Raw genomic sequence first — 15,733 nt, 5'->3', positions numbered from 1 at the left:
AACCTTTGTGGAGAAAAGACAGTCACCCTACTATGCTATGGGAAGGTGGTCTCTAAGATCCCTTTGCACTTTCTTTCTACAAGATTAAGAAGCCCCTAAAATGAGCAGCTTTTTCCAACTTCTCATCAGTGCTACTACAGGACCCAAATCCTCTATCTTGAGAATTCTCTAGAATGGACAATGACAGAATAAAACAGTGGGATGGGAACTGAGGAAGGAGTGAGAGTTTCACTGAAGTGACCGACTGAGGCAGGGAAGGAAGTGAAACCAGGAAGGGGACTGACATCCATGGCCTGGGTGTCCCAGTTTGGCCAAAGAGGAGGGTCAGTGGGAATAAGAAAGTAGAACAAGTGGAACAGGAGGCTCTAATCAGAGAGTAGGTTTTCCAAATGCACATTTCAGAGATGGATTCTGGGTGATGCAAAGGTTAGAACTAAATGCAGAGGCATGGGAGACAACGTGCAGGTTGAAGGTGAAGGGAAAATCAAGAAAAAAATGAGTCCATGGGAATTCCCTGGTGGTCCAGCGGTTAGGCCTTGGTGCTTTTACTGCCAGGGCCTGGGTTCAGTTCCTGGTTAGGCAACTAAGATCCCAGAAGCCGTGTGGTGTGGCAGATAGATAGATAGATAGATAGACAGATAGACAGACAGACAGACAGACAGACAGACAGACAGACAGACAGACAGATAGACAGATATGAGCCCAAGTATCAGACAGGCCATCTATGTGGACCAGTGATTCTACACTGGGGGCACTACCGGCTGGGACATTTGGATATGTGTGGGAATCTCATTGGGGTTTCTCTACCCCCCCACCCTTTTTTTGTGGTTGCCACAATATCATGAGGTACTACTAGCATTTGGAGGAAGGCAAGATGATGAACATCCTGCACGAGGAAGATCTGCCTAATCCCCAATGCTAATAGCATCCCCAGTGAGACACACTGAGGAGAAAATGAAGCTGGAAGCTAGTGTCCCCAGTGAAAGCAAGGGGCTTGGCACACCACTGTCATGAAGGGGAGGATAAGAATACCAAGATTAGATGTGAGCTCAAAGCACACGTTTACAACCTCAGAACAAGGCAAAAAAAAAAAAAAAACAATGGATGGGAAACAGTAGTGGAGATGTCAGCACCCCTGACGCCTGGCCCCAGAATATTTCAGGGAAGCATGTACTGAAAGAGCAGTCACTACTCAGACACAGAATGCATGTTGAGGGAAAGCCAAGTTCATTGAAAGAGAGGTGGGGCTAGGAAGGGTGAAAAGGGTAAGAATGTGGAGAAGTTTCTCTGCAGAATAGGGAGTTTCCAAGTCCCATTAATCACATCTCAACACTGTCTCAAACCCTTCCCTTCCTTTCCACTCCTCCTGCCCGCCACCCTCAACAGCTTTCACTTGGGTTCTCAGGAGAGCCTCAGAATTTGTCTCCATGCTATCAATTTGGCACCTTCCCAATATACCTTTTACATTATTGCCAGAAGCATCTTCTAAATACAAGCCTGATCAGGGCTTCCCTAGAGGTCCAGTGGTTAAGACTCTGTGCTTCCACTGCAGGGAGCACTGGTTTGATCCCTGGTCGGAGAACTAAGATCTCTCACGCCAAGGGTGCGGCCCCCCAAAAAAGGACACTAAATACAAGCCTGATCATAAAAACTTTCCATTGTTTCTGTTGTTTATCTAACTTAGCATGGCACTCAAGGCCTTCCAGCATCTGGCCCTGCACTGTACCTGTCCCTTCTCTCTTCTGTATTTCTCCAGGCTTGACTGACTGCTTGCTTTCCCGTTGCCTTTATTAATGTTCAGCTTCCACAATCCTTTACTTGAACCTTTACTTGAACAAATAAACCTTATTTGTTCTGCTTTATGTTCAAGTTCACGGCTTTGAGTCCAAAAGCCTATTTCTTCCATTACCAGTGCTTCTTAAACTTCCCTGAAGGTAAAAATCACTAGGACACTTGTTAAAAACACAAATTCCTGGGCCCCATCCCAAATACATCAAATCAGAATCTTTAAGGGAGGAGCCTGAGAAGCCATATAGGATGGTTTTAAAACAAATCTTTGACATTTCTCCCACCAAAATATAGAGTCAAGTTCCCCTCCCTCTAATATGAGCCAGCTTTAGTGACTCGGTCCTCGTGAAGAGAATGTGGCAAAAGCGATACTGTATAACTTCTGAGGCTGGGTCATAAAAGGCTACACGCCCTGACTCCCTTCCTTCTTTGTTCCCTCCTTCCCTCCCTCTCTGGATGCTTGCCCTTGGAACCTAGCCAAGCCAGCCAAGCAGCCATATGGAAGAGCCACGTGTAGGTGATCTGACCACGGCCCCAGCGAAGATCCCAGATGACTGCCAGCATCCACCGCCTGACTCGGGAGTGAGTAAGCCTTTAGATGACTATGGCCCACAGTTCGGAGACACTGGGGATGGTGAGGGGAACAGAGGCAAGTCCTGCCCAAATTAGAAATTCACAGTAAAATAAATATTGTCATTATTTCAAGCCACTAAATTTTGAAGATTTTTTTTTTCCCATGTAGCAATAACTGGAACACCATATTATTTTTTTTTCCTTTTGGCTGCTCCACTTGGCTTGTGGGAACTCAGTTCCCCGATCAGGGACTAAAGCCGGGCCATGGAGTGAAAGCCTGGGATTCTAACCACTAGGCAACCAGGGAACTTCCTGGAACACCATATTATTAACAGGTACCTCATGTGATTCTTAAGATGAAGGAAGTTTGGGGACTTCCTCTACTAATACAAATTATACTAAACTATACTGTTACATTCCTTGAGGTCAGGAATTAAGCCTTAATAGCTTTCCAGAGCTTGGTCCGTTTTTTCTGAAATATCTTTATTGATTTTCTTTTTTTAAGAATAATACATGTTTGACATAAAAATTACAGCAATATAACATATGTAACGTAGAAGGTAAAAGGGCTATGTGGTCTCACTCCACCTTCACTCCATCTTAAGTGATAACCACGGTCAACAGGTTGGAAGGGCAGTGTTTTCCACAGAGCAGGTGGTTGATGGATTTGTCATTGAGGAAAAGGTGACAGCGCAGATTACAGAAACTTCCCACTGGTATTTAGCTGTATCTAGATATAGCTCCCAGAATCACTTTCTTCAAATCTTTACCATCTTTCTTCTCTTAAATGTATCACAGCTTAAATGTATCATAGTGAGATAAACCTACCATCTGCCCTAAGCTCTATGGCATCTCTATCTGAGTGAAGTTAATGTGCTTACCATCTCTGGCATATTATCGGCTTATACCATTCCCTCAACATTTCTTGAGTGCCTACTATGTTCTAATCACCATGCTACACACTAGGGATATAAAATATGCAGGAAAGGGGCCTTCATATCAAAGAACTCATGGTCCAGAGCAGGGGTCAGCAAACTTTTTCTTAAAGAGCCAGATAGCAAATATATTAGACTCTGACGGCCATATGGTCTCTGCTGCAACTCTGCTGTTGGAGCATGAAAGCAGCCACAGACAATACACAGAAGGACCTGGCTGTGTTCCAATAAACTTGTTTTCACTAAAATAGTCTACCTACCTAGTTTGTACTGTTCAACAGAACCTTATGCAATGGTGAAATGTGTCTGTGATGTCCAATATGGTAGCCGCCAACTACATGTAGCCTTTGGCACTTGAAATGTGGCTAGTGCAGCTGATGAACTGCATTTTAAATGTCTTTCATTTTGATTAATTTACATTTAAACAGCCACCTATGTAGTGGCTACCCTACTGGACAATGTAGCTATAGAGTGCACCTACGACTTCCTTCAACTAAAACCTTGCCTCAAAACTCATCTCAACCAGAGAGCCTTCCTGACTAGCTTCTGTCTGTGGTGGTCACTCTCTCTCTCTCTTATTCTATATCTAGTCCTTATTCCTGTTCATTTTGGACTTGCTGACATTTTGCTTAATAATTATGTGTTTTATAATTATCTTCTGTGTTTATAACTCTTTCTTTCCCCAACTGAACAAAAATTGAAGTACAGAGAAGGTGTCTCCTGATTATTACCGTCTTCCTTTCCCACAGAGCCTTGTGTGGGACTCAAAATCCACAAGGTGCTCAGAAAAGCCATTTTACACCACGCGCTTCCTTTACCGACCTCCCTGACAGGTGGCAATGTTTGCTCAAGACAGATGGTCCTTTTGGACCAGGATCAGAACTTACTTGGAGAATATTTCTACGATAGCCGATGACTTGTTCTTGTTGACAAGAGAAAGTTCTTTGGCCGTAACCCTCAACGATAGTGAAGTCCATTGCCGTCTATTAAATGGAGCTGATTCCATCTTGTCTACAGACACTGAAATACCTATGTGATAAAGAAAGTCAGAATGTTAGACACAGGAAAGGATTCTCCAGCATCCAAGGACCGGCAGCGGTGTGGTGTAAGTGAGAGAGCAAAGAGCCCTGGGTCAGCAGACTGTACTCCTCTACAGGTTCTCTCAAAAACCGTAACCTTGGTCAGATGACTGAATTTGGGTTGTAGTTTCCTGTAAAATGAGAAGGTTAGATTAGGTGATCTCTAAGGTCCCTTTCAGTTTCCATCATTTTATGACTGACCCCACTGTGCAAATAGCCATTGGCCTTTCCCTGAACTTAAGCCTGTTCCAAAGTCACATTTGGAGTGAAATGTTCCACTCTTCTGAGTTACATCCCAGGGGAAGTACAATTGGCATCTCCGTAGAGTCAGGTCCAATGACGTTCCACCTACCTACCTTGGATGTATCCGAGTTTTTTTGGTTGCCCTCTCTCCCCAAGCTCTGTAGCACTGACCCCTTGGTGCTGGGGAGAGAGCTGCAGATGCCGTACAGAGTAACACAAAGAGCGCGGGCTTTCAGGCAAGGTAGACTTCAAATGAAATCATCATTTTGTAATCTTGAGCAAATTATATAATCTTTTCAGTTTTAGTTACCTCGCTGAATGAGGGTAATACCTACCTTTATAGGGTTTTTGATGTGGGTTTTAAGGAGATAATGTATTTAAAATACTAGGCATATTATGGTAGTATTAAGAACATTTTAAGCGTAATATATTAGTATTGGCTTCAAGTCAAAGAATACATAAAGCCATGCCCTTGACATCACCTAGACCTGATCCATTAACTGGATTATTTGGTTTTGCCCTAGTAATTATCAAAGTTACAACCTCTGTTCTAAAGAGGTGAGATTAGGAACGAGTCAATAGTTTCCTTATTTGAAGAGTGAACAATATAGATGAAAGTCCTACTTGCAGCTCTCCTGACAACCACAGAGCATAACTGATCTGGTAGCATGTATGGTGCGTCAGGTACTGCTTCTAACAGCCTTGACAACAGCAGAACACACAGTGTGCTTAACCAAGCAACATGGGCTGCCGTTTCACACTAAACGTCCTGTGATGCAAAGTAAGCGTTAAGCAATTCCAAAACACCACACTACTTTCCCTAGGTAGTACCTGTTCTCCCCACTAAAGCCTCGCCTGAAAACACTGCTAGTTTTGTTGTTTTTGTTTGTTTGTTTAAATCCCCATGTTGGAAGGCAACATAGAACCCTCTCGCGGAAAGGAGCTCTGGTGTCAAGAGACACAGGCACTAAATGGGAGTGTTGGCCCCATCACTTAAAGCTGTGTGTCCTTCCCTAAAACTTAGATTTCTCATCCATAACAACAGTACTTACTTCATAGTATTTTTAAGAGGAATAAATAAGATAAAGAAAAAAAGATCCTGACATAGAATAAGTAGGCAATAAATGTTAGTTTTTTGTATGATCTCTTCTCCCTGAATAAAATAACCTTAACTCTATACATGTTCTTTGAAATAAACCTGCATGTGTCAAATAATATATGATATTTGTCTATCTGCTTTCCAATTTGTAACTGACAGACCTACCAGACATCGTCAGGCCTTTCTCTAACAAGAAAAAGACACAGCTGTTTATTCACCTAAATGTAATTATGTAAAACCACAATAATGACCCTTTAAGCCAAGTCCAGGAAATATCGACCAACACTTTAAGACATTATTTGGTACAATCATGCTTCCAATGTAAGTATAGGAACAAATGTTGTCAGTTCTAAAGGGATCAATTCTGGATCAAAAAAAAAATACAAAAGATATATTCTCATATTTGTTTATTAAAAAAGGAAAAGCAGGGGACTTCCTAGGTGGCGCAGTGGGTGGGAGTCCGCCTGCCAATGCAGGGGACATGGGTTCGATCCCTGCCCCAGGAAGATACCACATGCCACGGAGCAACTAAGCCTGTGTGCCACAACTATTGAGCCTGCGCTCTGGAGGCTATGAGCCACAACTCTTGAGCCCATGTGCCGCAACTACAGAAACCCACGCACCTAGAGTAGCCCCAACTCACCGCAACTAGAGAAAGCCTGTGTGCAGCAATGAAGACCCAACACAGCCAATAAAATAAATAAAATTTAAAAAAAAAAAAAAAAAAGGAAAAGCATTAATTCTCTGAGGGAGTGAATGTGATAAAGAAAAAGGATTTTAATTCCCAAGTCCAATTCCGTGGTTTTGATTAGTCTCAGTCAAAAAGCCGAGAAAAGTCAGAACAACCATCTTGGTATAAGGCTAGGATATACACTTTATACTCAAAGAATGAGGCGGCTTACACCTTGACCACATCTTCACAAAAGCATACTGTTATCTCTTAGCAATGTAAGTAGCACCCTGTGAAACACACAAAGGTAAGAATCAGTACATGATTTTTGAGAGACTCTGGTACCAGGTTACTGACTAACTAATTCCTACAAGGTATAGGGACAGGGCCCTGCCCAAACAGTGTATATAATCTATCAGGCTTGCTAACACACACAAATAATTATAGCACAAGACAGAAAGTGGTTAGAGGCAATGCATGGTCTAGGAGTGCAGGACTTGATTTTTCTGGCATGCTGGGAGAGAAGGGAGGACTTGAGACTTACAGAACTGGCAGAATTTCATCAAGTGAGGGCAGAAGGAGGAAAGTGCATCTCAGATGGGGGAACAGCATTACACTGGTAGGGAAATGAAACAGCAAAAGATACTTTAATGGAGTTAGACTGCAGATGCAAGAGAAGTTAAAGTAAGAAAAGACAGAATGAGGACAGACTTGGAAGAGCCTTGAAAACCATGCTAATGGGAATTCCCTGGTGGTCCAGTGGATAGGACTCCTTGCTTTCACTGCCATGGGCCTGGGTTCAATCCCTAATCAGGAAACTAAGATCCCATAAGCTGAGTAGCATGACCGACCAACAACAACAACAACAACAACAAAGAAAACCATGCTAAGGAATTTGGACAATAGTCTAATTGTGGGAAGAACTAGCCTGTGGAGGAGCAGAGATGAGATCTAGTTGTAAGGTGTCACTTCCTAGCACCTGCGTGACCTTTATGGCAAAGGAAAAAAATAATTTCTCTGAGCCTCAATATTCACATCTGTAAGAAACGACCTCTGTTGTGGATTATCCAGTTTCAGTGGCAGAACACTGGGAGTTCCTGAAAAAGCAAGTAACGCAATAAGAGCCATGTTTTAAAAGCTGATTCTGCAGCAGTGTGTAACTTGATAAAAGAGGAAAAGATTGGAGTCTTAATTACTAGTCAAGAAGATCCTGAAACTGTCTGAGTGAAAGGCAACCAAGGTTTAAATTAGCATAGGAATGGAAAAGTGAGAAGAAAAAATTGAGAGTTCTTAGAATAAAATGGACTTAGGGTGAGAGAAGGAATCAAAGGTGGCATCATCAAACTTGAACAATTAGAAGGTTGTTGATGCCATTGAGAGAGTAAATAGAGGAAGAAGAGGGGGAATGAGTGTTGCCTTACACATGTTGAGATCTATGCGTCAGCAAGAAAAATCCTAGTGATACACAACAGGAAGCTAAAAGGTTAAAAATCAGACCTTTAGAAGGAAATGAACATTTTAAAACATCTAAAAATATCTACTTATGCAAAGAACATGTCTCAATCCTCACAATGACTTTAAAAGGTTGGTTTTATTATCTTACATTTATGATGAAGAGACTGAGGTTCAGAGATATTAAATAATTTTACAGTGATCACTTAGCTATAAAGTTGCAGAGCTGGGATTCAAATCCATATTCTGTTTGATTCCAAAGTCAATTTTCTTTCCGCTACGAGTATGAGTCATGAATAAGACCACCACCTTTAATCAAGGTCGAAACTGGGCAGCAAAATCTCTGAACCCACCTAGCTGCAAACCCACACAAATTATCTTTCAGTAAGAGTGTGGTGGCAAGAATCTTCCCAGAATGGTTAGCATCAGACATGATAATCATTCTTTCAGAGGAACTTAAAGTTACCTTGGGCCTGCTTGAAATACTCTCCCATTGTGAACATCTCGGCTTTCTGGGCTTACATGAAATGTGTGATATCTCCCCCAACTCACCCACTTTGACTCAGATGAGTGTCCCATTCTCAGACTTCAGGACAACTTCCTTAATCCTAGAAATCCTGTTAAGAGTGAAAAGGGCATGTACAACACCTAAAAAAAAAAAAAAAACCAAACCCTTCCAAAAGGATGTATTCAGTTTGGGCTACAACATCCTGGACTGTTTTTTCCAGAGGCCCATGGATGTTAAGATCCAACCCAGGGCATCGTCATATACAAATAAAAACAGCAGCTACCACCTATTGGGCACTTACTAACTCTAATTCTTACAACAACCCTGGAGATCGACTATTTCCATTAAAGACAACAACAACAACAAAACAACTGTGGTTTATTGAGATTGAATAATTTGCCTAAGGTCACATAGCTAACATACGGCCCAGTTCAGACTCCAAAACCCAAGCTTCAACTGTGAAGGAAGAACTGCTGGATTGGTGGAGCTTTGTGCAACAGTTAAAGGAAACGGATATAACAAAAATAACTCTTAAGATTTTTAGCCTTAGAGACTGGGACAGTAGTAAAGCAAATAATAATGGGATACATAGAAAGGGGAACTATTTGCTAAGAGGAAGATGTCTTCAGTGTTAGATGCATATGGCAGATTTTTACATCAAGAGGGAAGCTTACAAATCAAGTAACCAAATCCCCCTTTTTACAGTAAGGGAATTAAGCCACATAAACACCCAATAACCTTCCCACACTCATCAGCTAGTCAGTTTGAGAGCTAGAGCTATTCTTAGTTCAAATTTCTTTTATCACACCAGGTAAACCCTTTGGGTGAGCTATAGCCTGGATATAAAGATCTCTGAACAAAGGCCCTTGAAAATAAAGGGCTGGGCAATGACTCATGGGGAAATTTGGCCCCAGGTATCTGCTTCCTCAAGAGATTGCTTAGGGTGAGGCCTGTTAGCTGCTTGGGAAACCAACTCTAATAAATTCATTTACAGCTTTATCTAACCAAGTGAACTGTCTCCCAGAAACAAGGCTGGGACAAAAGCAAATGAGCTGCCACTAATAAAATCCTGTTCTTAAAAATCCAGTCTCATGGGATTGACATATATACACTACCATGTGCAAAATAGACAGCCAGTGGGAACCTACTATATAGCACAGGGAGCTCAGCTCAGTGCTCTGTGGTGACCTAGATGGGTGGGACGGGGATGGAGGTCCAGGAAGGAGGGGATATATGTATACATATAGCTGATTCACTTTGTTGTACAGCAGAAAGTAACACAACATTGTAAAGCAACTATACCCCAATTAAAAAAAAAAATCCAATTTCAGTCATATCTTTCTTGCTACTTTTTTTCTTTGCTACCAAGATGGTTGCTTGTGCAAGAGGCATAGTTGCATGAATATAACCTCAAAATAGAGAACTAAGTACAAACTTACTTGTTAAGAAAAAAATGTTATCTTTTAAGATACAGATGTAGAGAACAAATATATGGACACCAAGTGGGGAAAGTGGGGAGGGTTGGGGGGGGAATGAATTGGGAGATTGGGATTGCCATTATTACCAATAAGAAAAAAAATACCAAATTGTACACTCTAAATATATGCAGTTTATTGCATGTCAACTCAACAAAAGTTCTTAAAAAAAAAGAAAAAAATGTTATCTTTTAGAAATAGATTACAGACATAATTAAAAGAAAAAAATCAATCTAAAAAACTTTAAGGTGCAAAGGGAAATTTTAAGCAAAAGCAACATGAAATGTATTCCCACATAATGTTTTTTTAGAATATGAATTACATTTATTTCTAAGGGTATATTTTCGTACAAAAAATAGTGACTAAATTCACCTGGGCTGTGAGGCATGTGGGATCTTAGTTCCCTGACCAGGGATAGAACCTGTGTCCCCTGCAGTGAAAGCTCAGAGTCTTAACCACTGGACTGGCAGGGAAGTGCAATGTTGAAATAATTTTAGATTTACACAGGAGTTACAAAGATAGTAAAAAGTTTCCATATACTTTTTTTTAATATAAATTTATTTATTTACTTATTGGCTGCATTGGGTCTTTGTTGCTGCACATGGGCTTTCTCTAGTTGCAGCAAGTGGGGGCTACTCTTCATTGTGGTGCACGGGCTTCTCACTGTGGTGGCTTCTCTTGTTGTGGGCATGCGGGCTTCAGTAGTTGTGGTACATGGGCTCAATAGCTGTGGCTGACTGGGCTCTAGAGTGCAGGCTCAATAGTTGTGGCACATGGGCTTAGTTGTCCGTGGCATGTGGTATCTTCCAGGGGCAGAGATCGAACCCGTGTCCCTTGCATTGGCAGGCAGATTCTTAACCACTGCGCCACCTAGGAAATCCCTCCATATACTTTTCATCTAGCTTTATCTTATATTACCACAGTATAATTATCAAAATTAAGAAATTAACATTGGTACAATACTACCAAATAAACTATAAACTTTATTCAAATTTTACCAGTTTTTCCATTAATGTCTTTTTTCTATTCTAGGACCTTATACTGCACTTAGCTGTTGTGCCTCCTTAAGGCTCCTCCAATCTCTGACAGTTCCTCTGTTTTTCCTTGCCTGGAATGGCCTTGAAACACTGAAGAGTACTGGTAGATATTATGTAGACTGTCCCTAATTTGGGTTTCTTGGTTTCTCCAATAAAAAGAACCAGGGTTCCTTGCAGAAGTGGTTGATTCCAGAGCTGGGGCAGGGCAAATACAAGATAAACCTGGACAGGGAACTATCTTTAATATCTAATAATAATCTATAAGGGAAAAGAATGTGAAGAAGAATCAATATTATATATATATATATATATGTATAACTGAATCACTGCGCTGTACACCTGAAACTAATACAACATTGTAAATCAACTATACTTCAATTAAAAAAAAAGAGATAAAGGACTTCCCTGGTGGTCCAGTGGTTAAGAATCTGCCTTCCAATGCCGGGGACTCAGGTTCGATCCCTGGTCGAAGAACTAACATACCACAAGCCGTGGGGTAACTAAGCCTGCGAACCACAACTACTGAGCCCACACGCTCTGGAGCCCACATGCCACAAGTAGAGAGAAGCCCACAAGCTGCAACAAAAGATCCCACATGCCGCAACTAAGACCTGATACAGCCAAATATATAATAAATAAATATATTTTTTAAAAAGTGATAAAACAAAACAAGATAAGCCTGGAACATCTCTCAACGCTCAAAAAAAAGTGTTTTTTAAAAAAATATGATGTTTTCTCAGATTAGATTGAGGTTATAGAATCTGGGGAAGAATTCTACAGAGCTGATATGCCGCCTCAGTGCATCATAACAGAGGGTACATGATTTTGATATCTTATTATTGATGATGTTAACCTTGATCACTTGGTTAAGGTGGTGTCTGTCAGGTTTCTCCACTGTAAAGTGACTATTTTCTTTCCTTTATATCCCATAGTTCCCTGACCAGGGATAGAATCTGCGCCCCCTGCAGTGGAAGCACGGAGTCTTAACCACTGGAGCACCAGGTAGGTCCCATACTACGGTGTTCTAACAGTGATTTTCTATTACCCTCATTCTTTCTACATTTATTAATTGGAATTCTTCTATAAAGAAGAATTATCCTATCTCCCTCATTTATTTATTCAATCATTTACTTACACCTTCTACTCCCTATAGTTTCTACTCCCTTGATACACCATCTATTTTTTCTTTCCACTTGGAATGTTATCCCTTCCTCCATCTATTCACCTTTCAAGACTCAAGTGAAGGACTTCCCTGGTGGCACAGTGGTTCAGAATCCACTTGCCAATGCAGGGGACACAGGTTCGATCCCTGGTGCAGGAAGATCCCACATGCTGTGGAGCAACTAGGCCCGTGTGCCACAGCTACTGAGCCCACATGTTGCAACTACTGAAGCCCGCACACCTAGAGCCCATGCTCCACAACAAGAGAAGCCATTGCAATGAGAAGCCCATGCACCGCAACAAAGAGTAGCCCCCGCTCACCACAACTAGAGAAAGCCTGTGCACAGCAGTGAAGACCCAATGCAGCCAAAAATAAATAAATAAATAAATAGTTAAAAAAAAAGACAAGTGAAAAGACTACCTCCTCAGAGGACCCTTTCCTGAACTGCCCTAGCCTTATCTGCAATCAGCATAGGTCTCCTCCTCTGCCTTCTAATAATTTTACAAGTCATACTTGATAGAGTCTTGAGGTGAGAGACAGATCTGCTTTGCCTCTTGCCCTCCTAGTACCTAGTAAATTGCTTTTTAAATAGAAGGAACTCTATAAATATGTCTTGAATAAAACTGTATGAAAGTTTAAATTTTATTCAAAACACGATCAGTACAAAAAAATGAATTCCTCTTATACAGTCCTAAGACAAGTTATTGAGATGGTAAATATCATTTTTCAGAACTGTGAATTACTAATTTTAGCTTATTCAAACTCTGAGATAAACTCAAATGATGTGAAAAAAAATGGAACCACTAAATAACTTCAAATACTATACATAAAAGGCTCACTACTCTATTATTCAGCAACATGGTGACAGACAAGTCTGTAGCATGTTAGAATAATCACTGCTACTGTTCTTGGAAAAGCTTCAGCCAGGTCTCTGTAGAAACATATATTCTAGATGATGGGGAAATTGTAACAGTGACCGAATTCCCAGGGGTCAGGAAGGATGCAGATATTTGCATCAGGACAGAGTCACTTCAATAACATTTGCCTCTTTTTTATCTCCTCTGTAAGAATATCTTGTTCTTCAAAACATGAAGATCCAGAGCGAGAGTAACAAAAATAGAAGTTGTATATCTGAGAAGCAATTTTACTTCTGGAAACTGCTCACCAAAGAATCAGAGCAATCTTCACTAGGCACTTACAAATATTCACCGTAAGCAATTCACATGTTACCATTCCAGAGATAAAAGAAGAAGAAAAGAAAGTACCCTCAGATATAATCTTTCCCCCTGCCTGGCCTGCATCAGGAGAAAAATAAGTGTCACAATACTGACTCTTGTATCTTCCCCAGACCGTAACTCAACCTCCACCCTAACTTAAACTTCACTTCTGACTTTGCTGTAAAAATATGCTCACATTTCTCGGTGTGTGTGTGTGTGTGTGTGTGTGTGTGTGTACATATTTGAAATCTGTATATATGGATTAAAGAAATAATTTTTTTCTCTCTTAAACACTTTCCCCCCTCAAACTACCACCTCAATTGCTCCCACCTTTAGAACCTTAGGTTTCAGGCCCTCATTGTTTCCACTTCATCTTCCATTCATCCCTCTGCCCACTTGGGTGTGGCTTCCACTCCCACCATCATGCTGAATTATTCTCCTGAAGATCTGTTACTATCAAATCTAAAGACCATGCCTCAGTTTTTTATTATTCTCTGTTGCCATTTAAGTTGTTGGTTAGTCTCTCATTTTTGAAATTGTATTTCCGCTTGTTTTTCCTTAAATGGAACTCTCCTGCTTTCTTTCCTATCTTTTAAACCATTAATGATTTTCTCATGGACTCTCCCCCCCCCACCCCCACCCCACCAGCCACCCCTGTTGCTAAGCATTACTCAAGGGCCAGTATCTCTCCCCTCTCTGGGTAAGCTCACCTATGCTCAGGTCATCAAAGGTCACTTACACCAAATGATTCCTAAAACTGTATCATAAGCCCTAACCTTCTTGACTTTCCATTGCATGATAGATAGCTTCATATGTCACATAAATACATAGCATAATACAGCCTAAATCATATGTATCATCCATTTACCTTTACCTGTCAAATTAAATTTTCTTAACCACAGATAATTTTTCTCCAAAGATGAGCTGGCATATAAATTTTTGCTTATATAAAATAAAATAATACAACATGAAAGTATGATGGTAACAAAATGTGTATAAATGTGTCTGAAGTCAAAAAGAGGACTTCCAGGGTCTCACTCTGCTTCTTTATAATTGTGTTGACCACAGGCAATCAATTCACCTCTCTGAAGAGTATATCATCATTTACCTTAGCTCACCATAAATTCTATGTAAAATGTCTAACATGTGACACATAGTGAAGAGAGAATGGCATAGAGGCTAAGAGCATAGTTTGGATCTAGCTGTTTAAATCTCACAATATTCACAAGCTGTGTGATCTATGGCAAGTTATTTTACTCTATCTCAGTTTCCTCATCTGTAAATCGGGGGGAAAGAACATATCTCACACCATTGCTTTGACTACTCTTCTTTTTTTAAAAATTTATTTATTCTATTTATTTAGCTGCATTGGGTCTTAGTTGTGGCATGCAAGATCTTCATTGCGGCATGTGGGATCTTTTGTTGCCATGCACGGGCTCCAGAGTACGTGGGCTCAGTAGTTGCCCCGCAGTATGTTGGATCTTAGTTCCTCAACCAGGGATCAAACCTCCGTCCCATGCACTGGAAGGTGGATTCTTAACCACTGGACCACCAGGGAAGTTCCCACAGCATGGTTTTGAGAATTAAATTCCTAAACATCAAGTATGTACAACACTATGTAGCATCTCATATATGCTCAGTAAATGTTTATTATTTTATTATTATTAATCAGTAAGTATTATTTCACACACTCCCTTTATCTTCTTTTACATGTGGACTTTGTACAAACTTCTTCGCATATCTTCAGGAGGGCCCAACTTCTCTCTCTTGATCCTGGGCCTTCCGCTGTACATGCTGTTCCCTCTGTCTGAAAATACTTTAGACCCTTCCTGGCCGTGTGATAAAGGTCCCAACTTAGATGACACTTTCCTCTGGATGTCTTCCCTAAGCCCAAGCCTGGGCTAAGAGGCTCCTCTTAAGTTTCCAAAGGACTAGACCTACCCTAACACTGATCACATTGCATTTTTTGGATCACAATGTATTTTAACTCTCAGAACAGTGCCTGGCACATGGTGAGTACTCAAGTATTTGTTAAATGAAGGGAAGTTTACCAGATATCTGAAATCATTTGTTGAATTCATCTATTGTTATAAACTAGTACTTTGCAGAAAAGAAAGTAAAACAAAACAGTGAGTTATATTTGTTTATTCTGAGATAAATCATTCCAAATATTGGAAAGCAGTGGATATAGCCACCAAAAAAATGGTCTCTAGCATTAAACTCAGGTAGAATAAAACTGAACCTTATCAATACAGATTGTTTTAGTTAACTCCCTCTGTTGGCATAATTCAGGTATTTTCTTACAAATGCTATTTCTTACAAACAACTATTTGGCTCTTCAGGTTCTAAAGCTAAACAGTAATTCTAGAAACCAGAAGAGAGCTAAGATGAGAAAGAGGGGGTGAGGCAATTCAGTAGGTCCCACACCTGAGTGTTCATACGAAGCACCCAGGAAGCTCGTTTAAAATACAGATTTCCAGGTCCCACGTCACAAT

The 15,733-nt window shown here is 40.7% G+C and overlaps 1 protein-coding gene across 2 annotated transcripts in view; it reads right to left on the bottom strand.

The window, feature by feature from the left end:
* The window catches only part of LIMA1 (LIM domain and actin binding 1), an 82,692-nt gene that overhangs the window by 50,826 nt on the left and 16,133 nt on the right, over window positions 1-15,733 (bottom strand). For both annotated transcript variants that reach the window (XM_057701877.1, XM_057701878.1), the window contains exon 2: window positions 4,184-4,325. In XM_057701877.1, coding sequence (XP_057557860.1) covers window positions 4,184-4,302 — 119 coding nt within the window. In that variant the 5' untranslated portion in view covers window positions 4,303-4,325. The remainder of the gene's footprint in view (window positions 1-4,183; window positions 4,326-15,733) is intronic.

Source organism: Hippopotamus amphibius, chromosome 12, assembly GCF_030028045.1.
Source record: "Hippopotamus amphibius kiboko isolate mHipAmp2 chromosome 12, mHipAmp2.hap2, whole genome shotgun sequence".
NCBI lineage: Eukaryota > Metazoa > Chordata > Mammalia > Artiodactyla > Hippopotamidae > Hippopotamus > Hippopotamus amphibius.
This window is presented reverse-complemented; position numbering and strand designations above follow the sequence as displayed.